General features: G+C 40.9%; 2 protein-coding genes across 2 annotated transcripts; both read right to left on the bottom strand.

Moving 5' to 3' along the window:
* Positions 1 to 162: 162 nt before the first annotated feature.
* On the bottom strand, positions 163 to 15849 carry ZC2HC1B (zinc finger C2HC-type containing 1B). The gene is given in 11 exon segments (XM_051801588.1): positions 163 to 738; positions 3539 to 3617; positions 4430 to 4535; positions 5235 to 5353; positions 11393 to 11491; positions 11494 to 11524; positions 12093 to 12192; positions 12465 to 12583; positions 14440 to 14501; positions 14665 to 14721; positions 15813 to 15849. Coding segments are annotated over 11 exon segments (834 nt in total). The 3' UTR covers positions 163 to 713.
* LTV1 (LTV1 ribosome biogenesis factor) lies at positions 15207 to 26158 on the bottom strand. Its single transcript, XM_051801581.1, has 11 exons — positions 26014 to 26158; positions 25251 to 25382; positions 24492 to 24680; positions 23363 to 23450; positions 22379 to 22499; positions 21375 to 21624; positions 20496 to 20623; positions 19478 to 19617; positions 19206 to 19258; positions 18278 to 18478; positions 15207 to 17656 (listed from the first exon to the last, which is right to left on the bottom strand). The coding sequence occupies exons 1-11, from the start codon at positions 26014 to 26016 to the stop codon at positions 17543 to 17545; spliced, it is 1419 nt and encodes a 472-aa protein (XP_051657541.1). The 5' UTR covers positions 26017 to 26158; the 3' UTR covers positions 15207 to 17542.

The raw sequence follows: 26158 nt of genomic DNA, 5'->3' as shown, positions 1-26158 counted from the left end.
TGTGTCCAACTACTTTTTATCTTTGTTTACTTTTTAAGTATTTAATAGGTAAGAAAATTCCTTATGGATTTTAATGGAAAGCCTTAATGAAAATTATTAAGCTAAAAAAACCCTACATGCTGCATCATTGAAAATTTATGCAAGGTGATCCAAGGCTGACAGTGGATCAAGTGGCCAAAAAAATAAGGGTATGCCTCCACAATATTTCTGTCTTATTAATCAATTTCTAGAAGCAATTTAAGTGTTTAATGCAAGAATGAGGTTTGGGTTTAGTCTGAACTTAAAGTGCTTTGAAAAAGATGCACAGTATACACCACCATTTATCACATATCAATCACTATCATTAATCATTTTATTGTTTACTGAAAGATTCGATTAAATATTTACATGAAATTCCAGAACGTTCGCTTGTCTTGTTCAATGTATCAAAGCATTAGGGGAAAGGAAAAATAACATGGTACTGGATCTTTCTACATTTTGTTAAACCATTTAATGAACCCATGGTAATAGCAATCCCCTGCAGGCAATCATTTAATTAAATCTTGGCAACTAATACAAATACTCTCACAATCAATGAATTTCAGTTTGCTTATTTTATTGAACGTGGTAGCTGTAGAACTTCAGGCAGAAGTGGTACTGGAAAATTGTGTTGCTTGAGATCTTCCATAAGGTGTTAGAAGAAAGCCTTAACACATCCTCGCCAACCAGCCACTCTATCTTCTGTTGTCCATTTGCGGTCTAAAAGCAGCAACAAGCCATATACTTGCTATTTCTTATTATAGAAACAGTTTTTATATTTTACTCCATTTTATCTAAAAAAATTAAACCTCTATTCCTGGGAAGGTGATGGAGCAGCTCATCCTGAAAACCATTTCCAGGCAGATTAAGGATTTATTTACACCATTTAAAGCCAGTTTCTCACATATGCTTTCTCAGCTAAAAAGTGCTTTGAGTAGCACTGAAACTGATCCCTTGCCTGCACAAAGTGCTCTGTAAAGCACCTGGCAAAGCTCAAATTCTATAGAAAATGCAACAGCTGCCAACAGTCCAGCACCTGCAAGCTCACCCAAGCCAGGCCTTTCCACAGTTCCGCTGTGCTCTATTTTGGATGCTAGTGTGGATGCCTGTCCTGGGGACTGCTGGAGGCAATGGCTGTCCCAAGCCTCTGTAAACTGGCTGCAACTACAACCCCAGTGATACCTGGACTTGCCAGTATCCCTAGGGAAAAGAGGTGTCTCCTCCCCAAGCCTGCTAAGCCCCAGGTTTCAGAGTTCAGTGGCTAAACTTTTAAGAATGGTGATGGCATCAATAAGTCCCTGTTGCTGGTCTGCCAGACCCTGCATGGTAACCTTAAGAGTTATTATACTGTTAACATAGTCACAGGTACATAGTCACAGGTAATCTGGGGAGTGGAGAACACCAGATGAGACTACTGGATACTGACAGCAGTTTTTCCTGCAGCTGGTAAAGTCATGGAGGTAGGTGGAGCTCATAATAGCACCATGCCCATTGCACTCTTCCCCACAACTGAAGGTACCAGGCACTGACCAGCAGCAATCAAGGACAGCAAAACTGCACATAGAAGACCCCTGCAATGACTTGGAATGTGAGACTCTGTTTTGTGCACATTTCTCTTCATCCCATGCTCCAAGCACTCTCAAAAGCTCATCTCCCAGGCTCAAAATACCTTGCCAGCTATAAGGAATAATTCTTGGCTACATTTCCTGCTGGGATCTCATATTCTGCAGTTGTATACATGTCACAGAGGTGCAAGATGCTGATCACCTGAGCCATCCCCTGGAGCAATAGCACCACGACCACCTCAAACAGGAACTGGAGGCCTTCTTGCTGCTCTGACATGGCTTTGCATGGCCCAAAACAGGAACCCCACTGACTGCATGGTCTGAGGAGCAGAAGCCCAAACATCATGTTCTGGGAAATTGTAAGAGCACAAGATCTGTCAGAGAGGTTTGCATTATCGAGCAGCAAATCCTCTCAAGATGCCTGTTACAGCAGAGCACAGCCACAGCCTACCCCAGATAGGGCTGTTCCAAAAGAAAGAACATTTAATTCCAAAATTAATTTCTCAGCAGCCTACACTGGAGGCCTGAGGGGCTCCACAAAAGTTTCAGTACAACTAATTGCTTCAAATAATACAAAGAAGCTCATACTGCCAACACTGCAACAGGATATATTGAAAAACACCTGAAAGACAATGCTGTCATTGGTCACAGCCAGTATGGCTTAGTGAGAGGAAAGTCCTGCTTATCAAACCTGAATTTCCTTTTATGACAAGGTAATGCACCTACTTGATCAAGGGAAGCCTGTTGATGTCATCTTTTTGGATTTCAGTAAAGCTTTCAAATGTGTCTAAATGTTCAGCACACAGCAGCATAAACACATCATGTGGTGGGTGAGCAATTGGCTCACGGGTTGAGCACAGAGGGTAATATGAATGGGGTGACACCAGACTGGTGACCTGTCACTAGTGGGGTTCCACAGGGCTCCGTCTTGGGCCCTGTGCTCTTCAACATCTCCATAAATGATTTGGATGCAGGACTGGAAGGGATACTGAGCAAGTTTGCAGATGACACAAAACTGGGAGGAGCTGTTGACTCTCAGAGGCAGGGAGGCCCTGCAGAGAGACCTTGACAAATCAGAGGACTGGGCAATCACCAACCATATGAAGTTTAACAGGAGAGGTGCTGGATTCTGCACCTGGGACAGGGCAACCCTGGATGTACGTACAGACTGGGGAATGAGGGGCTAGAAAGCAGTGCCATGGAAAGGGACATGGGGGTCCTGGTCGATGGCGAGTTGAATATGAGTCAGCAGTGCCCTGGCAACCAGGAGGGCCAAACATGTCCTGGAGGGCATCAGGCAAAGCATCACCAGCCAGGTGAGGGAGGGATTGTCCCGCTCTGCCCTGCAGTGGTGCGGCCTCACCTTGAATATTGTGTGCAGTTTTGGGCACCACAATATAAGAAAGATATTAAGCTGTTAGAGAGCATCCAAAGGAGGGCAACAAAGATGGTGAAGGGCCTTGAGGGGAAGCTGTATGAGAAGCAGCTGAGGTCACTTGGTCTGTTCACCTGGAGAAAAAGAGACTGAGGGGAGACCTCATTGCAGTCTACAACTTCCTTGTGAGGGGAAGAGGAGGGGCAGGCACTGATCTCTTCTCTGTGGGGACCAGTGACAGGACCCAAGGGAATGGCCTGAAGTTGTGTCAGGGGAGGTTTAGGTTGGATATTAGAAAAATGTTCTTCACCCAGAGGGTGGTTGGGTGCTGGAACAGGCTGCCCAGGGAAGTGGTCACAGCACCAAGCCTGACAGCATTCAGGAAGTGTTTGGACAATGCTCTCAGGCACGTGGTGTGACTGTTGGGGATGGTCCTGTGCAAGGCCAGGAGCTGGACTTTGATGATCCTTGTGGGTCCCTTCCATCTCAGCATATTCTGTGCTTCTGTGATATGGTGTATCGCAAAAGCAATCAGGGTCCTTTTATGTGATAACGTTGAAATACAAAAAAAAATTCTTACCCAAACTTTCCTGAAGAATTTTTCCCAGTAGATACACCCCAAGATTTTGCAGTTTTCTTCAGTATTTCTAAAGAGGTCTCTGCAGATCATTATTTAAAAAAATTATTGGCCATAAAACATGATAAACTACATAAATTCAACACAAACTCCAGAAATGTAGGGATCAAAGATACAGATACAAAGAGCAGTTTGTATTATCAGTCACATGTTATACTACAAATAACCTTTAAAATACTTTATAAAACATCTTCTAAACATAGACTGAGTATGAGTCATGATTAACCAGTAGCAATGGGGTCTAGAAAACACATTATATAGAGGGAACTGTTTTAGGGAAGTGGTGGTGTTACTTTTAAGGCTAAATCAACAAGGGCAAAGTCATATGGAACAAACAACATACTTCATACTTCAGCTAAATGGACCTAAGAAAAGGTAAAAATGATGGAATAAATCTTAAAATTGAAGATTAAAGGTTATAGAGCCCTTTATGGGACAGAATAAACCTCAAACAAAGACTGTATATTTTAGGTCTATAGAAATACTTCTGTTTGAGGACCTCTAAATGAAAACAATAAGGCCCTCCTGAGCACCCAAATGAAAATCTCTGGGCATACACTCCACACAGTGGAGCAGGATAATGACCAGGAAAGCCATTCAATATCAACAACATCCACTTGGAAATTTTTGACCCTGTATGGAAATGAGTTTAGGTTTTCATGTCAAGACTTTAAAAAAAAAAAAACCACAAAAAGTCAAAATTTATAATTCAACATTATTCTATCAGAAAACTGGATTCCAAAGCCTACGATCTGCTTTAAAAATGCCTCACTCACCTCAAATACATCAGAGTTTATTACAAGAAAGACATAAATATGACTAAATGAACTCTACCTAGGGTAGGTTTGTCTGTGTTGGCACCTTTTTGTACTCTCTCCAGAAGCGATAACACAGCAGGTGTTAATGTTGGAGTTTTTCTCTGAGTCAATGGCTGCTTGTCCTAGTAAAAGAAGATGCACAATCACCACTCAACTCTAGCAAGGAACTTACGGAGCCCAGTGAAAACTCTCCAAATCGCTGTTGAAGCACTGCTAGAAGGAACAGGAAAAAGGTCCACCCTCTCTCACTTGAAAGTCATTTTTCGTGCCCAAAATAGGTGAAAGAGTAATAATATTTTCAAATATCTTTAACAAAACAAACAAACAAAACCCCAGTACCCTCCTAAAGGAACAGATTACATTATTCTTTTTTCTATAACAAAACAAAATCTCACTTCAAGAGACTGATGATTACCTTCACTTTTCTGATCCCTCAAAGGGGCTCAGCCCTTTGGCCTTGTGTCTAAAGACAAGGGAACAGCAGACCTTCCAACAGCAGGGAGCCCTAATGGACACGAAGATCTTTCTCCGTGTATTGCAAAAGTTGCCAGTTTTCTGCTTCCCTAGAGCAGAACTACCTGGAATTACCCTGGAATCCAATTGCAGAAGAGCCTGAGGAAATTACTGTCCCAACTTTTTCATACTGTCATACTCTGTCATTTTTTCATCAGACAAAGGGCTCCAGTTATGGGCAACTCCCAGCTGATATTCAGCATGTACCTTGTTTAAAGAGTTTTATATTAATATAGGTCTTTACTCACCATGAACTAAAGTTTGGCAAATCTGCCTCCAGGACCACGGAAATGTGACTGTGTACTTACCGAAGCCTGTCCAGTGGTCTTTGCAGCATGGTAGACAGCTTGTTCTTCAGAAAACTCCATGTGCCTCTGGGCTGCAGCCTCACAAAACCTCTGTGAGCAGTGTGGACACTGAATATAGTCTGACCATAAGAAAGGAACAGCTTGTGTCACAGTTTATACAGTACAGGAGAAAAATTGCCCTGCTCTCCTGGAGCACTCAAGATGCAGTTCAAAACCTGGCTCCACCAGCAGCTAACCATGATGAGTTCCCATCAGCTCCCAAAGTACATACCTTGGAGAACGACAAAAACTTTCTCTAGAAAAACACTTGGGATCCTAAAATATGTGCTGATGGTATTAACCCAGCAAACAGTAATTGCTTTCAAAAATAAATCCCTGGAGATTAATAAAAGCAGATTTTATTATCTTTGTCCTATTCCTGGCCACCCCCAAACTCGTAATTAACAAGTCTGCAGGAACAGCATTATTCAAAAATTCCTAGCATAGACAAACCCAAAGATTTTAAGACTACTTTTGAAGACTGGTCATTAAGGTTGCTATTTTGTTGAGGTGGCAGCAACATCGACTGAGGTAAGTTTGTGGTTGAGGGTTAGATAGACCTGTACAGAGAGTTCCTGAGCCCAGGGACTCCTGAGCAGCAGGCCAGAGCCCTGTCCTGCAGGACATGGAAGCTCTCAGAAGCTCATCAGGCAAGGAGAGGGCATTGCCAGGAGGTTTAAATGGCTCCAGGGAGTGCGGTGCAGCAGTTGGTGCAGGCAGAGCTTGTAGGAGGGCACAGCCACCCTCCCAGCTCCTGAGGTAAGCCCACCTTACCTGTGGTTCTTCAACTGCCCAACTAGAATAGACCCAGAAATGGTGTACACATGGTCAGAAGCCATTGCTAGTAGGAGCGTGGCAACCCAGACAGAGTTCCACAAGAAGCACACAGCTTTACAGGTCTCTGGCAGCATGGAGTGTCTGAGCCTGGTGTTAAGTGCCGGAGGACAGTGGAAAAGACACCTGCATACAGTCTGAATTCATGGATGATCTGCTCTGCCTGGTGGCAGAGCTTAAAGAGGAGGTGGAGATGCTGAGGAGTATCAAAGAGTGTGAAAGAAAAATAAACCAGCGGAGTTGCATCCTTCCATCCCTGAGAGAAATGCAGAGAACGGAAGCTCAGCAAGTCAGAGGAGCCCTGCCCTCTTGCCATCAGGCAGAAGACATAAAAGGGGGGAGTGGAAACAAGTCCCTGCCTGGGGAGGTAGAAAAATCCTTTCCCGGCCTCCCTCACCTTTCCAGGAGACCTTACAGAATAGGTATGAGGCCCTGGAATTTGAGGGTCAGGCAGATGACAGTGAAGAAGAACGTCTTTCTGGGGGGATCTCCTAGATCAGTGCAGTCAACCAGACAGACTACAGCTACAGGTATTAAGAAAAAAAGAAGGGTAGTTGTAGGCGGTGACTCACTTTTGAGGAGAACTGTTGGTCCTGTATGCTGATCAGACCCATCCCACAGAGAAGTCTGCTGCTTCCCTGGGGTCCAGGTAAGGGATATTACAAGGAGACTCCCTGGAATAATTCGTCCCTCTGATTATTACCCGCTACTGGTTGTCCAGGCTGGCAGCAATAAGGTTGATAAGAAGGGTACTAGGGTAATCAAAAAGGACTTCAAGGCACTGGGCTGCCTGGTTGAAGGGACAGGAACACATGTGGCATTCTCCTCAGTTTCTTAGGTAGAAGGGATGAACACTGAAAGGAACAGGAAAACCCACACGATCAACAATTAGCTTATAGACTGGTGCCATCAGTGGAATTTTGTTTTTTCTTATCATGGGGCTATTTGTACGGCACCAGGCCTGCTGGAGACAGATGGGTTTCACCTGCCTAAAAGGGAAAAAAGGAATCAATCCAGTATGGGTAACAAACAGGAGAAACTGGTAGCCATTGTGCAGCAGGAAAGATACGACATAGTTGCCATCACAGAAGTGTGGTGGGATAACTCATGTGACTGGAGTGCTGCAGTGGATGGTTATAAGATCTTCACAAGGGACAGGAGAAGAAGGAGAGACTGTGGGGTGGCTCTGTACATTAGGAAGTGTTTTGACTGCATAGAGCTTGAGGAAAGGACAATGAGGTTGAGTTCCTATGGGTGAGAATCAGGGGGAAGGCTAGCAAGGCACATATCCTGGTGGAAGTCTGTTATAAACCACCCAACCAGTATGAAGAGGTGGATGAACTGCTCTATAAGCAGCTGGTTGATATTTCACAATCACCAGCTTGTGGGAGACTTTAACCTGGTGGAAACTCAGAACAGCAGAGAGGAGGCAGTCTGGGAGGTTCCTGGAGTATGTGGAAGACAACTTCCAGTTGCAGCTGGGGGTGAGCCTACCGGGGGTGAGGCCCTGCTAGACCTGATGTTTACAAACAGTGAAGGGCTGGTGTGACATGTGGTGGTCAGAGGTGATCTTGGGCATGGCAACCACGATATCATAATTTTCAATAACTGGTGAAGTAAGGAGGGGCGTCAACAAAACCTCTGCCCAGGATTTCTGGAGGGCAGACATTAGCCTATTCAGGGCACCGGTTTAGAGAGTCTCTGGAGAAGCAATCATTAAAAACAAAGGGGTCCAGGAAGGCTGGACATGCTTTAAGAAAGAAATCTTGAAGGCACAGGAGCAGGCTGTCCCTATGTGCCAAAAGACAAGTCGGCAGGGAAGATTAGCCTGGCTGAGCATAGAGTTTTTGCAGGAACATAGGGAAAAAAAGAGGGTGTATTACCTTTGGAAAAAGGGGTAGGCAACTCAGAAAGTGTTTAAGGATGTCGTTAGGTCATATAGAGAGAAGATTAGAAAGGCAAAAGCTCAGTTAGAACTTAACCTGGCCACTTGTGTTTTTATAAATACATTAATAACAAAGGGAGGGCCAAGGAAAACTTTCATTCTTTATTGGAGCCGGGTGGAATATAGCCACCAAAGATGAGGAACAGGTGGAGGTACTTAAGACCTTCTTTGCCTCAGTCTTCAGCAGTAAGACCGATTATCCCCTGGCCCCCTGCTGGTAAGCAAGGATGGGAAGCAGAACAGATACCCCATAATCCAGGAGGAAGTAGTTTGTGACCTGCTGAGCCACTTAGATGCTCATGAGTATGTAGGACCAGATGAGATTCATCCTAGGGTGAGGGAGCTGGAAGAAGCACTCTCCATCATTTATCATCAATCCTGGCTAAACAGGGAGTTCCCAGAAAACTGGAGGTTGGCTAATGTGATGCCCATCCCCAAGAGTGGCCAGAAGGAGGATGTGGGGAAGTACAGACCTTTCAGACTGACCTTGGTGCTGGAGAAGGTTATGAAGGAGATGCCATCACACAGCACGTACAGGACAACCAAGGGATCAGACCCAGCTTGCACAGGTGTAGAAAAGTCAGGTCCTGCCTAACCAACCTGATCTACTTTTATGGCCGGGTGACCCGCCTGGTGGATGAGGGAATGGTTGAAGATGTAGTCTACCTAGACTTCAGAAAAGCCTTTGACACCATTTCCCACAGCATACTCCTGGAAAAGCTGACAACCCACAGTTTGGACAGGAGCACTCTCTGCCAGGTTAAGAACTGGCTGGATGGCTGGGCCCAGAGAGTGCTAGGGAATGGTGCCACAAGTGAATGACCCACTGGCATTCAGTCACAAGTGGTGTCCCCAAGGAATCAGTGTTGGGTTCAGTCCTGTATAATATCTTTATGGATGATCTGTATGAGGGGATAGAATTTACCCATAGTAAATTTGTGGATGGCACCAAGCTGGGTCGGAGTGTTGATCTGCTGGAGGGTAGGAAGGCTCTACACAGGAATTTGGACAGGCTGGATCAATGGGATGAGACCAATGGTATGAATTTCAACAAGACCGAGTGCCAGGTCCTGCACTTTGGCCACAACAACCCCATGCAGCACTACAGGCTGGAGGAGTATGGTTGGAAAGTGGCCACGTGGAAAAGGACCTGGGGGTGCTGGTCAACAGCCAGCCAAGAGGGTCAATGACATCCTGGCCTGTATCAGCAATGTTGTAGCCAGCAGGACCAGGGAAGTGATTCTTCCCTTGTACTCAACACTGGTGATGCCACGCCTCAAATCCTGTGTTCAGTTTTGGGCCTCTCACTTCAGGAAGGACATTGAGGTGTCAGAGTGTGTCCAGAGAGGGGTAACAGAGCTGGTGAACAGAATGGAGCACAAGCCCTGTGAGGAGCAGCTGAGGGCGAAGGGGTTGTTTAGCCTGAAGAAAAGGGGCTCAGGGAAGACCTTATTGCTCTCTACAACTACATGAAAGGAGATTGTAGCCAGGTGGGGGTCAGCCTCTTCTCCCACGCAGTGAGGGACAGGACAAAAGGGTATTATTTAAGCTGCACAAGGGGAGGTTTAGGTTGGACATTAGGAAGAATTTCTTCACAGGAAGGGTGATTAGATGCTGGAATGGACTTCCCAGAGAGGTGGGGGGTCACCTGGAGGCATTTAACTGGATGTGGCACTTAACACCATGGTCTAATTGACATGGTGGTGTTGGGTCATAGGTTGGACTCTATGATCTCAGAGGTCTTTTAAAACCCAATTCATTCTGTGATTCTGTGATTTAGCAAACCACTGCTGAAGAAGTTGTGCCCCACCAGCTGAGGCACATCTAAGAGCCAGGTTTCTGAGTGTGAAGCAGTATTGTGAAGAACACACAGTCGTGCTTTCTAAAGTCTTTTCTGACAGTTTTACAGTCCTGATTCTACTAAAAGCTATTCAGGGACACATGGCTGGTGCAGTACGACTCATTTCAATGAACAGTGTTCAGGGTCAGCACAGTCACAATTCAGCCATCACATTGCCCTTGCCATTCCCAGACCCTTTCTCCCTGTCCTGTGCCTTTTACAAAAGAAGTCCAAGTGTCCTTATTCTAATACTAAGGATATAGCAGCTTTAGAAACCCTTTTTCTCTGTAATAATACAGAAAAAATGGTGCAAGCAGCCATCAAAAGCCAGCTCCAGATCAGCATCATGGGCATAATGGTTGTGAACACAGATGCCTGGCTTCAGGGGGCTGGTAGGGGCACCTGGAACTTCAGGGGAAAACGGGGAGGTTTTGGGCTCTGTTTGGAGAAGGATGAGAGGAAAAGGGAATATCTCTCTCTTTCCCAAAATCCATGTACTTTCTCTCCAGTCCTGTAATATAGGAATATATAGTTCTGTACTATAGGATATACACCCTCACTAGGCCACTGAGCAACTTGTCCTCCCTAAAAAGCAGTTATTTACTTCCTTTCTCCACAACTACTGCTGCTCTTGCAGAACTTGGATTCCTCCAATAAGGAGAAGGAAAGGGAGGGTCTGCTCTTAGAGTTGGTAAAGTTAGACAAGAAATAACAGAGTCATTAAAGAATTCAGCAGTGGAAATTCAGAGAGAAGTTTGACCCCAATCAAGGAAGGAAGAGGAGTCCTGCTGCTTATACTGCATCACCATCATCTAGGAGAGGAGAGAGGCTGGAATCATGACAGATGCTTTTGCTATCAGTAATGAATTCCTACTCTGGAAGTGAGCCCAGAGAGCCCCCCGTACCCCTCCTGCTCTCCGCCTTCCTAACGCAGGCAGGACTCCACTGAGACCCTTTCCAAGATTGCTCCCACATTTTATAAATCACATTATCATGATATATTGGCTGTATGTACATCATTTTGGATCTGTAACTTGTAATACAGTGAGCTCTGTGCAGAGACCAAACCTAGTATTTGTAGTAAACCAGACCTGTCTTTGGCTAAATTACTTCCCCTGACTGCACAGCTGGGTGGGGAAGGAGACAGTGGAAAAGCCACCACGTGGGAGTGGGGAAGCCTGTGTGCAGTACAGTTGTTTTGAATGGCGAGAGGATGTATTTCACCCTCTGTTATATTGTAGTACAGCTATCCGGACTCTCCTCCCAAAGTGTTAATATCAAATCCCAAGCTTGCTGCCTTTAAACTTAAGAGGTACAGTTAGTTTTCTCTTCCTCCTCACTGCCTCTGCTTTGCACTCCTACACAATTATGGAGGGAATTAATGTTCACACTGTGTTGTGCCAGGGGTGCAAAACTGAAGCCCATCTGCAGTTAATAAGAGGTTACTGCTTTACCAAAGATCAGTCCAAGAACAGCAACAATATAAAGTAGACCACAAACCTGGATTCATTCTTGGCGGGGGAGGAGGTGGAAGAGGGTGGCCCTCCTTCAGAGCTTTTGTGACCTGCTTGGCTGATTGAAAAGTATTAACAAAATCCTCTGCTTCCAGTTAGATTTCTTCCCTAGTTGCTTCTGTAATGGAAATAAGAGAAGACACAAACCATACTTCTCTTGAGCAAGGGTTCTTCCTTTCTGAAGGAAAGAAAAAGTATTACAAAAAAAAGAAATTTGCTTTTTTTGAAAGGCATAGGAAAGCTGATTTAGACCTTCACTGTCTATTGACAGCACCAGAAGATGGATAAAAGAACAATGCACTTCAACAGAACACCCTGGTCATGGCAGACCAAAGAGCACTTAAGAGGGAATAGAAAAGACATTATGATCAACACCTTCCACTCTCCACTTGTCACATTCTTCTTGCTTTAAACCTTTGCACACTTCTGTTTCTTTCCACAACTGATTTTAAAGGACATTTTACAACAGCAGCATGGATACCAAATCAGCAATGATTTGGCATGTCTGGGTAAAATAATACATATGCATATCCATGTGTATTCCTCTCCTCCCCAACAAATATACTTCTTCCAGTAAAAGCTAAAGCATCTTTTCCTCCATCTCTGTAAATAAGTTCAATTTAAATACATTTTTAAACCCTTCAGTTCAATAGCAGTGAATCTCTGTAACTTAAGGGGCTACTGACAGCTCTCAGGTTCAACATGGGGCATTCATGCATCAACCATCTTGGATCATGCTCTCTTTCAGATTTAGGTGAAAATGAAGCTGTTAGACTCTCACATTGTCTTTAAAAGACATATTTTAACGTTTTTTAGAAGAGCAGAGATACTTACATACCCAGGGTAGTCATGACACCTATTGATTTGGCTTCTCAACAGAGAAATATTCCCAAACACTAGCAGCACAGGGAGGGGGAGGAAAGAATTTGGCACCCGGTCAAGCACATATGTGAGACTCATCCATAACATCCAGGCTTTGTCCTTGGAGGAAACAATAGTGTTACTGAATGAAAGACTTCATATGGAGATAATACACACACTTCAATTTTAGCTATAGCTTTTGTGGGGCCTGCTTCTTCACAGTGATGATTTCTGTTCCCTGCAGTCTCTGTTTCAAAATGCTGAAGGGCTTGCACTTTCCATTGAAGGCTTTCTTGCACATTGGATCATGTCTCAGCTGGGATACAAAGAAAAACATTTTTTAATGGGTTGGAGTCATGCTTTGTTAATGATGCTTCCTTATTCAGGCTTTGAAATTACTTATATTCAGGAGCAGGGAGCTGCAGCAGTATTTATTTTGGGTTCAGTTTAACTCCTTTAGGAGTTCATCAAAACTTAAAAAGCTGTCTAAGTACAGCTGCAGTTCAACACAAATAAGAAATAGAAGCCATTTCCAGTTGGTTCTGCTCAGGGACATGCTGGAGGCCAGTACAAATAATGACTTGCAGAAAAGAACAAACTGGGTCTGTGAACAGGAGCTCTCCTGTTGGACTCCTCCACCACACCTGGTTTTCTTTCTCTTTTCTTGGTTAAGAGGGAGAACAGTCTGACCCTATTCAAGTGGCCAAGATTTACATTATTAGTTCTCTGAGTTTAGATATGTGTTTCGGAGTGGGGGCTCCTCTGACAAACAGCAGTGCTTGTTAGAGCACTGAACCACCACTGAAATAGCCACAGCCCCAGGCTGAATCGGAGCAGCTGCTTACCAGCACCCATAACCTGACAGCACAGAAGGAAAACTAGGGATAGCACCTGCAGCTGGAAGCCGGGAAATTTTAGGTAGATAGATATCTAGTGCCAAATTTTAGCATCAACTTCACTTTTCTTTTTTTTTTGACTTATTAAGTAGTTGCCTGAGCAAGGCGTTATGGTTGCAGCTCAGCTGGACCAAAAAGCAACTCATTCTACTTCAACACATTTTGAAACTCTCATTTCCCTTTGAACCTTTTACTCATGTGCTTCAGGTCCTTAGCCTCTGTTTCTAGTCATTTTTCAAAGCAAACTCAAGAGGAATATTGCTCTGCAGGACCAAAAGAGCAGCAAATACCTATGCCTTGCCCACTAAGGAGCATAGCAGTCCTGCATCACTGGGGCACAGAGAGCCACTATAAGACTTGTGTTTCACACTAGTCACAGCGACAGGAAACTTCTCACCTCTCCCAAAACATAGATGTATCTCTTTTCAAACTGCTTTGCTAAATTAAACCATTCTGTTCTTCCTGTACCTGATCTGAGATACCAAACATGAAATGACCAATGCATAGTTGCACCTTTGTCTTGGCGCTCCACAGTCACTCAGATTCAAATGTATTGTTCTTGGATTTTTTTTCTTAAATCAGTTTTCAGTACTATTGCAGGGCTGATCTGATCTACCACAGAGACACAGATCAGTAACACAAACTGAGGAGCAGAGGGGTGCATGCAGAGCCCCACCCCTTGCAGAAAAAATGTGCAGTTGGGTGGTGCCAGGCAAACTGTGCAGCCACCCATTCAGTTTGTAATCCAGGGATCAGGGAGGTCAAGGGGAATCTTTTCATTCACTTCAGCAGGCTTTGGAACAGAGCCTGGTGCCCACATTATGCTGTCAAAGGGACTACTTATCAGATGGTTTATTAGTCTATTTTTCCCAAGAGGCCTCAAATAACAAATTCACCCTAAAAACCTGGAACAAATAGGAAGCTTCAGGTTAGTAATTTATGCTTCACCAAGAGAAAATACATTATTTTAAATTCAATATACAGGACATTTTTGGACATGGTTTTGGACAAGAAGGTAAATTAAGATAGCCCAAGGCTGAAGATGAAGTCACAATATTTCTGTGCACATTGATTAATTCTCTAATCAAGTTCACTAATGAAAGCAGTTACTAGATAATTTGCTGTTTTAAATGTGTTCAACCCTCTTCTCTACTAGCAGTCACCTCCCTCCCCCTTCCCCAGTACTCACTACCCCCTCCCCCTTCCCCAGTACTCACTACCCCTTTCAGCTGAATGCATTGACATTCCCATTAAAAAAAAAAGATTTTTGTTTTACCAGAACATCTTGTACAGAATGTTTTCCACAGGTTGTAGGAGCCAGATCTTGACTTCGGGCAGCTGTGTAAAATGCAAACCATGCAAGAGTCTGTTACACAGTACAGGACAGCTTGACTATAGCAGAGTCGGCACTTGGACTGAGCCCTGGCTGAAACAGTACTTCATTGTCAGAAAGGGACATCTCCATAGAATCACAGAATATCCTGAATTGGAAAGGACTCACAAGGATTATCGAATCCAACCCTCCAGTTCCATGCCAGGGTTCCCTTTTGCAGAACTCCTTAGTTATCCTGTTCCTACTAAGCACAAGCTCTCCTTTACTACGATGGGCAGCATTCTGTTTTCCACGACTGCTTAGGTATGTGCTTTCACAATGACATCACGGTTGGCTGAGGAGATGATGGAACAGTACCTAAGTTCATTGCTCCCTAAATTCAGGGAAGGGGGCTGGGAAGCAAGAACAGGCGATCTGCACCCAGATTTATTCTTTTTTTTTGGAAGTCAGCAGGAGCTAATGACACCCCGTAATGGCTCAGGCTGAACTGTTGCTATTTCAGAAGGTAGAAAGTGCCATGCAATGTGTGACATTATCTTCATTATTAAGGCAGAACATTTCCATGATATGCTAAACACCATTCCAAGATGATCTTACTTTGTAGATGTCATTTTTTTGGGGATGTTTGGTTTGGTTTTTGAAAAAATAGGTGTTAAAGTTACATGGAAAGTAGTTCTAGGCCCCTCTGACACCAAAGGCAGTCACTCTCATTTCAGAGCAGGGACGTGACTTTTATTAAATAGAAACAGCCCTTAGGAAAACCTGAATAACACAGTCCTTTTCATTAGATTGGTAACCCTACAGAGGTACTTCTCTGAATTAACTTCTGTAAGGACTTATCATTTAACTGTTCCTTACCTGCTCTTGCTAAAACAAAAGAAATCCTTGTCTTGCTAAAGCAGATGAGTAACTGCTTTTGTTTCTTACCTTTTCCTTAGGACTTTAACATACTCCAAGGCACAGAGTTAACGTTACTACAGTGTTTCATTGATTATAAGTGCAGAGGAACAAAGTAATTCTATAACTTGCAAACAAAGGCAATAGAAAAAGTCAAAAATGTCTTTCCCCTTTTGTTCCAAATCAACAGGTGTGTCTGTCTTCCTCTGGCTCCTCCACCTCTTTATTCTTTCTCATCCCCTCAAAGTTTTGACTGATAGAGGAGCTTTTTTTTTTTTTAGAAAAAAAGGACTTTGGGTACAAGCACAGTATCATTGAATCAGCAATGAGAAATCTAGCAAAGAACACATGCACTGTCCTTTTTGGTAAATCAGAAAATCACATTCCACCCAAACAACTGAACAGCATCTGTTACTCACTTGTTCCATCTAACTTCTTTCCTGGTATCTGACTCATCTCAACAGAATTGCTTCTCAGATTTCCTTTTCTGTGTTGTTGTCAGGAGTCACAAGTACTAGGTGGTCAGTATTTGTTACTCAAAAGCTCAGCATCCAAGTTACCACACAATCAGCTATTACATCAGCAATTACGACATAGGCAGACCCTGCTTAAGCTTGTGAAACACATGAAAACTAGTACAGGTAAGGGAAACTAGCTAAAGGAAAACTCTGAAACTTTTTCCTAATCTTACAGATGATTTCTACTGATTCAGTTAACACAGACAATTCTAGAAAACAAAGGCTTAATCTAGATGTACATACTGTATTGACACTTTAGTTTCCTGAGCAGTGATCAAGAGACTTGTAGACTCAAATACCTCTTTATTCCCTCCTCCAAAATCATCTTACTTTACCAATTTATTATAAAAGTCTCCCTCCAGTAAAACCAAGTACTTTGAATTGTTTCTGTACATTAAACAGCCTCATCAGTCCCTCTGCAAGCTCGTCTCCATTTAGTATTCACAAAACTATTTAAGGAATATTTCAGATGCTTTGAATTCAACAGTAGTCAGGCCACTCCACTGATGCGTTGGTTCCTTACAGTAAAATGGTTAACTTTTCACCTAAAGGCAGAAGACTGCTCAGTCTGTAGCCTAAGGACCTAAGCCTGAGGGTTTCTTATTAATACATAAGGATTTATGACTGACTACTAATACTATTCATTTCATTCCCACATAATGGACTGGTCACTATCAAGATAACTCACGTGCACAGTACAAACATTTAAGATCATACCAAGCCTCAATTCTGGTCATCTGCTCATCTTCAAAAATTTGTGGTGGGTCTTGAGCTTGTATTTCAATGAAACCAAACTGAATGCAAGACCTGAGGAATAGTATTTCAGGAAAATCAAGACCATGACTATCTACAACATTTTCTAATTATCTACAACATTTTTCTAATTATCTCCTGTTTTGTTTGCCACACTACTCAGAGTGAATACTTTCAGCAAAGCCAATTCCAACAGCAACTGTAAGGGGTCACTGACTACTCTAACTGCAACACTTGTTGAAACAGATTTTATTTGCCATGAAACATAAAAGTCAGGTTAGGTAACAGGGATGTCTAGCTACACAAGGGCTTTTCAGACACCTCTGCTTAGGAAAGGTTATTATGCAGCTTTTGTAATAGTACCAAAACAACAAATAACCTACCCAAAAAAGAACCAAGGAGGAGTGGGTGAAAACTCCTTGACTTACAAAACTGTGCTATATCAAGGCACTATATTCAACCACCAGTATAAGGGAGAAAAGACATAAATGAAAATACTGCTATGTAAAATGAAATAATTTAATAGAAGAATCTAATGAGATCAAATCTGTAGGATTCTGCTGAATACATTCAACAAATATACATATATAAAAAACTCTGTTCAGCGTGTAACAAAAATATTTTTAATTATTTTAATACATTTATACTGTAATGAAACTTTGCAACAGTTGCCTTGCCATTCATGACAGAATAAACATCCCTAACACATTGTTTTATGTAGAATTTAATTTCAGAAAGAATAACAAGTTACTGTGGTCTTGTTACACTGAGATCTGAACAACTCCCTTTAAGCAGGACTGGCAAGGTTCTTGAGTTGGCAGTTCCCTTTTCAATACAAATCAGAACTTAAGGATGTTTCCACAATAAGATTCTCAGTTTCAAGACAGCTTCAGTCCTTGAACGTTTTGTTTCAGATTGAGCAACTCTTTTTCTTGCCTCGTTTTCTCCAATTTGAAGGCAAGTTTGTTGGCTTTCTTCTCCATTCTGCGTTCCTATGCACATGAATAATTAGAAATTTACAAAATAGGAATTAACATGCAAAATCAAACAATTCTAATTAACTATTCTAGATCATGAGAACAAGAGCAATCTGGACAATATTATCATTTATGGCACTAATTAGCAGAAGTCAAATTAATATGTGTACCACCAGGATTAACATCTTAAGTTACCTGAAGCTTCTAATATGCTGGCTATTTCTGTTTCTAAGAAAAACAGCTAGTATTTAATTGTGGGCAATTAGATTTTCCATTTTTTTCCCACTATTCCATAGTTTCTTTCAGATACTTTTCACTTTATGTAATCTGAAACATCATAAATGTTTCCTTTGCTACTCTAGATTGTAAGGAAATCTGAAGTTCCTTCCTAAGTTTTATCTGCAGTAGTGGCCACAATAACAAACCCAAAGTTTTGACACTGGAAACCAGGATGACAAAATTATCTTAACTTTCTTTCTAATAGATTTTTTTTTTTAAGGAACAATAATTAGTCCTTTGAGACCAGCAAGTTTTTCCCACTACTTCCAGACATGAAAACAAGTGAGCTTTAAATAAAGTTCATAAAACAGATAATACAACATGGTTTTGCAAGGTCTTACTTAAAATAATAAGTACCTTTCGCTCCTCTTTTACTGCCTGTTTTCTAGCCTTGCGATCCTCTTTGCTCTCATCTTTGGAACGAGGTTGTGTTGATGCTTTTGGCAGGTCACTGCCATTAATCATTTGCATGCGTTCAACCTGCTTAGCGGTAAGACCTTTCTGAGGCAAGATATGCAGAGGAATTCCAGTCTTCTGAGAAATTTTTATTGGCTTGGGCTAAAATAGAGAGTGCATATGTAATAATGGTCCCTACTTTTCCCTACAAGAAGTGCACATTGCACTGCATTAGCAGTATAAAAACGTTAGATTCAGATTTGACAGTAATTAACATGTGAGTTTCCTCACACTATTTTGTTCCTCCAGAAAAATGCACATTAATCCCAAAGTAAGAAACTAAATACATCTGTGAACAGAATCTAGCCTCCCAGAACATGAAAAACAATTTTCCCTTTTATCTAAATATTACTGAAGAAAAAAAAAAAAAGAACTTCAGTAGGCACTTAGTATTCCTTTATAAGCTTGCAAGAAAAAGGTTTCCTTTCAAACTTTGGAATATCGAGCTGTGCTCTAATGATGGGGAACATCTGGAAGGCCAAACAACTAGAATAAACTGTTTCAAACTGTAGAAAAAAATCCGAACTAATAGGTAGTTGTGAGACACACATTATGCACAGCTGTATCATAGATAACAAAAAAGTGAATTCCTTCCTCTGTACGTTTCTGCCTAGCTATTACAGACATTTTGAACTGACTCAATTTTCCTTCTAATATAAAAAAATATATCCAAACCTTTCTTTAGTGAAGAAATAATACCAGAGGCTAAAACCCTCCACAACCCTCTTTTCTGCTCCTTCTTTTAAAGCAGATATCCATTGAGAAAAAAATGCACATTTGTGTCAAGTTTTCCCAGTGTTATTCATTAGAATAAGTTTAATAATTTTACCTTTGATGGCTCCTTAATAAGGGTCGGATGATTATATAAGTTTGAATATGTACCTAGGGCACAAAGGAAAAAGAAAGCAGTGAAGAAGGGCTTGGAAAGAGAAATGAGGTAAGTTTATTATGAGTTGTACTACTACTTAGGCTTTGGAAATTCCTGCTGTTGTGCTCAGAGCATAAACTGTTTTACCTAAAGCACTGCTAGAAAAATTCTGAGATTACCTATCACTTACTTTGAAGTCCTAGGAACAAACATGTAAACTCCAAAATACTTACTCAAAATGGATTCACAATCCCACTTCTCTTTTGGTTCCTCAATAACTACAGATATTATTTCTTCCTTTTCTTCCTCACTTTCTTCATTCGCAGGAGAGTCCAAATCTTCACAGGGTTCAAGAGCATCCAATTTCACACAACTTTGAAGAAGTCCAGAGAAGAAAAAAATACAGTTTATCTTTTCTTGAAAATGTGCAATTATGTAAAACCAGACTCCCTTCAGTAAAACTCCAAACCCAAGAAAGCTATTCCTAATGAAACTGGCACAAAAAAATAAGTTTCCTACGTAAGTCGCCTCAAAATAAACTAAAAACATTAGGACAACAGACACAGTCAACAAAAGAAATACTTCTGCATTTCAAAAGTATGTGGCACACAATACTTGTGACTGGAGGGCAGAAAGAGAAGAGTTTGTAAGCAAGGCAGCAGAAGGGATTACCATGTCTTTCAATCAGGAGACACAAGACTAATGTGAGAACATTTAGACATTTATCTCTGGGACAATATCACCTGCTTTAAGACAAAGCGAACATACCATGGAAACACAGTCTTACATTGACACAGAGCTGCTTTATAAGCACTGATTTTTGCAGGGCTACAAATACAGGTACCCATGCAACAGTTGCCCATGAGTTTATTATCATGTTTCTAAGCATAAAGAAGAATCAGCTGCATACCAGAAGGACAGAATATACTTGACTAAAGAGTCTGTTACAAACAAAAGTAAAGGTATAAGGAGAAAAATAAGTTACACTAAAAAGGGAAAGGAAGAATGCCTCTACATACTACTTACACTAAGTTCAATACAATTATAAAAAAAAAAGCATAAACTCACTAAAACAAACAAAATTCCTCCACTTAATTTTATCACAAAAATGGATAATACTCATATGTAGCTGCTTTTGTTGTGGGATGTAATCTTTGAGTACCTGACCTTGGAACAACATACCCAAAATTTCAATATAAACACAGGATTACTTAACGACTTATGTGAAGCAGGACTTCTGGGAATACATACTTCTTTGCTTTTTCTTTGTAGTAATCATTCAGGACTTCTTGCAACCGAGCATTTTCTGTGTTAATATAGCCTTCTAACTCCACATTATCTAAGGCTCCAATTTCATCTTCATCAAATTGTTCATAAAACTAAAATAAAGAAGTGGATATCTGTAATTAGATCACATCTGTTGTGCAACTTCTTGACAGTTTAAATAAGATCCACACATTTCTTTTTATTTGCCCATTTTTCCTCTCCCCTGCCAAACCCATCTGCAGTAGGATTTCCTCCTTACTGTCAGTATCCTTAAAGCATGGGAGTCACAAAGTTTTCTTATAATAATTTATAAACCAGATTCTGGAAATGGTTCTTATTCTTATCTATTATTTCAATCTGTACCTTAAGAAGCCTGTCACTGCTCAGTTCATGAATGTGTACTTTACCAAGCACCTGGACATGATTTGCTGTGTTGAGTCCTGAGATTAGCTCAGATGGTTAGAGCATGGTGCTAACAACACCAAGGTTGGGGGTGTGACCCCCTATGGGCCATTTACTTAAGAGCTGGACCTGGTAATCCTTGTGGGTCCCTTCCAACTTTGAATATTCTGTGATTCTATGAACTGAGCTTCTCAGACAAAGTGTAACACTAACTGTGAATGCTCATACAGCAACTGGAGTAATTTTGTTTAATTCTATCAGTGTTAGACCTTTCAAGAGCAATAACCTAGGTGACACAAGCCTCAGTACACAGTATTAAATGCGGAATAGATGCAAAGAACAGATGTTTGATGCCCTGATTGAAGGCAGTAAAAATTTGCACGAGACACCACCTGATGGAATGAATCAACAGACAAAGAAGCATTTAACACCCTTAACGGTTACACTCTTGAGCTGCCTCACCTTCTCAAATCTGTCATCCAAAAGGGTTAACTGCTCATTCCGTCTTATTACTGAAGATGTCATAGAATATTCTGTGAAACGACTCCTGGTTTCTTCTTGCATAAAAAGAAATTCTTTTGCCTGTCCATTAACCCCATCATCTGATAAAGGACCTTCTGAATCATAGTCCTTATCACTACTGCAACTATCCTTCTCATCACTATCATCCTCCATATCTTCCCATTCATCTTCATCCTCAGCATCTGATCCCCTTGAACAAAAGTACAAAACAGTTTAGAATAATACATGGACCTTTCCACAGCTCTGACCAATGTTGGGTTACCTGAAACAATTTGGCAATAACAAATTCAAACGTTGGGAGGGAAAGACAAAAAGTGATTATCTTGAAGCCAGTAAAAGAAAAACAAGTCTAGCAGAAACCGTGTTGCCAAAGTCAGCATTACACTACTTTTTTCTGAAAGCTGAAAACATTTCTGGTAACTGTTGGATCACAGATTTGTGCACTAAGAGTGAAGTTACATTTATATTCAGCTGTAGTTTTCGAAGCAGAATAATACTAGCTGCACTCTTGAATACTAAAATGAGAAAAATTTCTCATTGTTCATAAAATTATGAGATGATAACTAAACCTAAATAAATAAAATGCAAAATTTGTAAAGGTTCCAGAAACAACAGATAGCCTTTATCCATACTATTACTGATGTATTTTACATGTGATAGATGGCAATGTTTAAGTAGTTTAAGAATACTATTGTTACAAACATTGCATGTAAACAATGAGCTCAAAGTAATGAATGAAACCCATCTCCCGAATAACACAAGAAAATTTGGTTTTTTAAGCTACCATTCACATAATACAAGGTAATGCTTTTATTCTTTTAATACACCAAAGTATTCAAATTTGAAATCTGAAAACATTCTGGTTTCCTATACCACCACATGAAATAGCAAATAGCATCTTTCCTATTTACATATGACAAACAGCTCAACAAAGTTCTATCTACCGTTTCTGTGGTTCATTTGCTTGTAGAACAAAATCATCTTCCAGGATATTTTCAGGATTGTCAAAGTCAAAATCATCATCAAGAGCTGCAACAATATCTGGGTCAAAATCTAGTCGTGGCCCTAGAGAGTTAAAAAAACAAAACAATACATAAATATGTAAGTTTTTCTGCCATGACAAAACCAATCCAGCTAGACTGTTAATTTGCAGTAAGGAAAGTTCAAATGAAAGAATCACAAAATTCCTCAATAATATTTGTACATTTGATACAAGCCAGGGCAAGTCACCATCCTCTTGTCAATTTTTATCATTCAGAAAAAACATTCCTCAGAGGTCTTAAGCTTCCATAAACGCATTTTAATATAGAATATTGTAGAAGAAAAAATATCCAAGTTAAAGTACCACATGATCAATTAGCAACCCTAGTTCCCAATCCTAAAATTCCCTATATTACAAAAGGTTAGAAAGTGTTTCTCTACTGCAATTAACAGATGTGTCTTTAGCACCCTTCTGCCAGGACAAGAGAGAACTGCCACAAATCCTTTCTGTTATAAAATACGAAGACAGCTGTAGACTACAAAAGTGTATTCACAGTCTGTTAATTGAAATAATACTAATGAAGGAATGTAAACAGTCCTCAGCATTTGAAAAGAAATTTTGAGTGAAAATCCAGTTCCAGACTTGAATTCAAACAGATGGAGTAATAAATTAATAGCATTATCTACAGTTTTTCCCTGTTATTAGCTTATATTTTGCTACACAATAGTAAGTGCTCATAGATTCTGCCCTCTCCAAGCAAAGCTAAAAAGTTCTTACTAGTGTATCACAGAAATAGTCTCAAATTATAACATGGGTCTCTCATAGATCATTCTTTATGTCTCTTATTCAGCCTGCTCTAAACTAACAAGTATGACACTGCAATCAAAGCCATAATTATCACCTACTTCCTACATGGTAACTCACATAACAAAAAGGTAAATAATACCTGAAACAGGAGCAGCTTTATTTAACAAGCCCACATCCTCTTCAAACTCTGTGGCAAATACTGAGGAAGGTAACTTAATAGATGGAGCCTTAGAAAAGGAAACAAAATAACATCATCACAATATATTTGTTCTCAGCTTCTCCTTTGAGCTCATGTTAAAAAAAAGGTGCACATACTCATGTGACCCAAAGAAAGTCTGTGAGTACTACTTAAATATTAAGACAAGTGTTACTTGATCAGTGGCAAATTTTCAAAGTTATGCAATGAAAGCTAGGTAAAGTGTTGGTAGCTTTAATTTTCACGTCAATATTCTCCAAGTATAGAGACAGTATTTTTTGCATCTCTGAAGCTTTTTAGAGAATGGCTGTACATCAGGCACATTAAAATTTGTATTTTTTTTTTGTTTTGGAGAATACTAACAAACATTTGGAATCACCCCTTTATTGAAAGGTTTATTAAAAGCTTCACAACATATCCATCTAATCTAACTTTAAATCTTATGTAGTGTCACCAAACTGTACCTGAAAGGTATTTCTGACTAAGAACATTGGTTTTGACTAAAATTACAGTATTTGGTTAAATTAAACTCCCTCAATTAAACTGTCAATGGCACAGATCATTGTTTCAAAGTAATTACTGATTTTCCATTCCAATGCGATTCAGCATCATGAAATTCTACACGTTATCCCAGCAACTGAAACGTTTGTTTTTATTCCCTCTGGGTTTTGCTGCATTTCACTTTAAAAACATGGTGTGCTGGTAACACAACCTGGTATATTCATAACTCCCAGACCATTCAAAAGTTCTAAAAACCTTAAAAACAAACACCCACCCCAGAAAAACTCCTGACTTGTTCAAACAAATACCTTTGTAAGCCATCTCTGTAAAGAAAAGTTTGTCATGGCTACATGAACTGTTTAACACTGCACTAGCAAAATAATGTTCATCAATAAACTCTGGCTTGTCAACTTTTGGGTTTATTTGTAGGAAAGTCTGATTGCAGATCAAAAGGATCTTTTTATATAGAAGGAGATCACAGTCACAGTAACATTTGCTGAATACGGTTATTGTGTCTACAGGATACTAAACTCCAAAGAACAGCATAATCATTAGCAAAAATACTACTTACTGAAATTCTCTGGATTTCATCTTCTATGTGCCCCTCATTTGTAACAACGATTCTGCTTTGCTGTCCACGCACAGAAGGGACCAGCTCAGAGGGACCAGAGGCTTCTTTCAGATGCTGCAAATAGTCATAGTCATCATCAAAGAAGACGCCGTACTTCCGCTGCTCTTCCCTTCTTTGCTCCTCATGCCCCTTGGAAGGGGGGCAAAAAGAAAATAGAAAAAAAGAAATACATTTAGTTAATGTATAATTAATAAATAAACATATAAAAATAATAAAAATAAATACATTACTTAAGTTCATTTAAAACTTATTAGCAAAAAGAAGAGTAACACATCAGTTGAGAATGCCCGAATTCTAAAATCCTGGTAGTCCTCTCTCCACTCATTACCTGCACAAAAACTAATTAGAACACTGTAATCAGCTGGTTCAGTGTTTGGGTGCTGTCTGAGCAGGATCTTAGACAACTTTTTCCACCAGCAACATAACTTACAAAGCCTGTTTTACCAGAGTGGATCAGGCAAGTTTTGTTGTTGCTTTTAAAATATATTTATACCCCTAATGCCAGTTAGTCATCCTTCAACCACCATGTAGTAACTCACAACTATCAAACTCCCTACAACATCCCCTTCTTTTTAATAAGCTGGACTACATACTACCTTCTGTCCGAGTATGTTTTTATATTGTACGACTGCAAACCAACTTTTTTCTCCACAGCATTTCTTATCTGAATGAACCTCGATATTAAAAGTCAGTATTTACTTTCTGTGTAGGCAGCAGAACTCTCTGGGGAGCAGTATCATCAGCAGCAAGTGGATCCCTCTGACTTCTGTGCACTAAGTGAAACGTTACTGCCCTCTTCTTCTCTATGAAGGGTTTCTTCTTCTTGTGAGGCTGCAAAAGGGCATTTGGTTAACCATTAATACAAAATGAAAAATTAAATGCACCTACAAAGAATATTTTGTCTAGAGTGTGCTACTGTATTCTTTTTAAAACAATACTTTACAAACATATGTTTGGAGACAAAGCAAAAGAGACTAGTGGTGGCTTAACTCATCTCACCAAATGCACAACAGATATTTCATAGGTTCCAACAGCACATGCCGCTTATTCAGCTGCCAAAAGGCAAGTACAATAAATATTTGCTAGTACCCTATACAGTTTAACATATAACCCCAGAAAGGAATTCTTAAGTAACTACAACAAATGTCATCCACGAAACACAGGAAACCGACACGAGGAAATTCATCGAGACACACCTATATTCTGGAAAATTGTCTGGACGGTGTTCCTACGCCAGCAATTCAACACCAGCCAGGAGGACTAGAACCAGACATGGTTCTAATATCAAAAATATAAGCCTTTTCTACGGGCTAGCACATCTGACTCGGGGAAATGCTTTTATGAAGGTTTCTGGCTTTACTTACCCACCAAAACGCGTTATAGCAGATATATGCAACCTAGGGGCTACTCTAACCTACCTTCTTCACCCGGTAGCTCCGAGCACACAACACGACCCACTCACCATGGCGCTGCCCCCCGATCGCGGGGAGCGCTCCCGCCACTCCCAGTGCCCCTAACTCCGCTCACTCCACGCAGGCCAGGCCTCAGCGCCGCCGAGCCGTGGCCTCCATCTTGGAATAAACCACTCACAAACGGGGGGGAACGCG

Source organism: Manacus candei, unplaced genomic scaffold, assembly GCF_025592945.1.
Source record: "Manacus candei isolate 608988 ecotype Guabito, Panama unplaced genomic scaffold, ASM2559294v1 h1tg000052l, whole genome shotgun sequence".
Taxonomy (NCBI): Eukaryota; Metazoa; Chordata; class Aves; order Passeriformes; family Pipridae; genus Manacus; species Manacus candei.
This window is presented reverse-complemented; position numbering and strand designations above follow the sequence as displayed.

What these genes read in the sequence shown, in the direction of transcription:
- LTV1 (XM_051801581.1), bottom strand. An exon ending in TTATTAAGGAGCCATCAAAG is followed by an intron (nt 18,479 to 19,205) that starts GTAAAATTATTA and finishes TCTCTATTTTAG; the next exon opens with CCCAAGCCAATAAAAATTTC. An exon ending in CAGTAAAAGAGGAGCGAAAG is followed by an intron (nt 17,657 to 18,277) that starts GTACTTATTATT and finishes TCATGTGCATAG; the next exon opens with GAACGCAGAATGGAGAAGAA.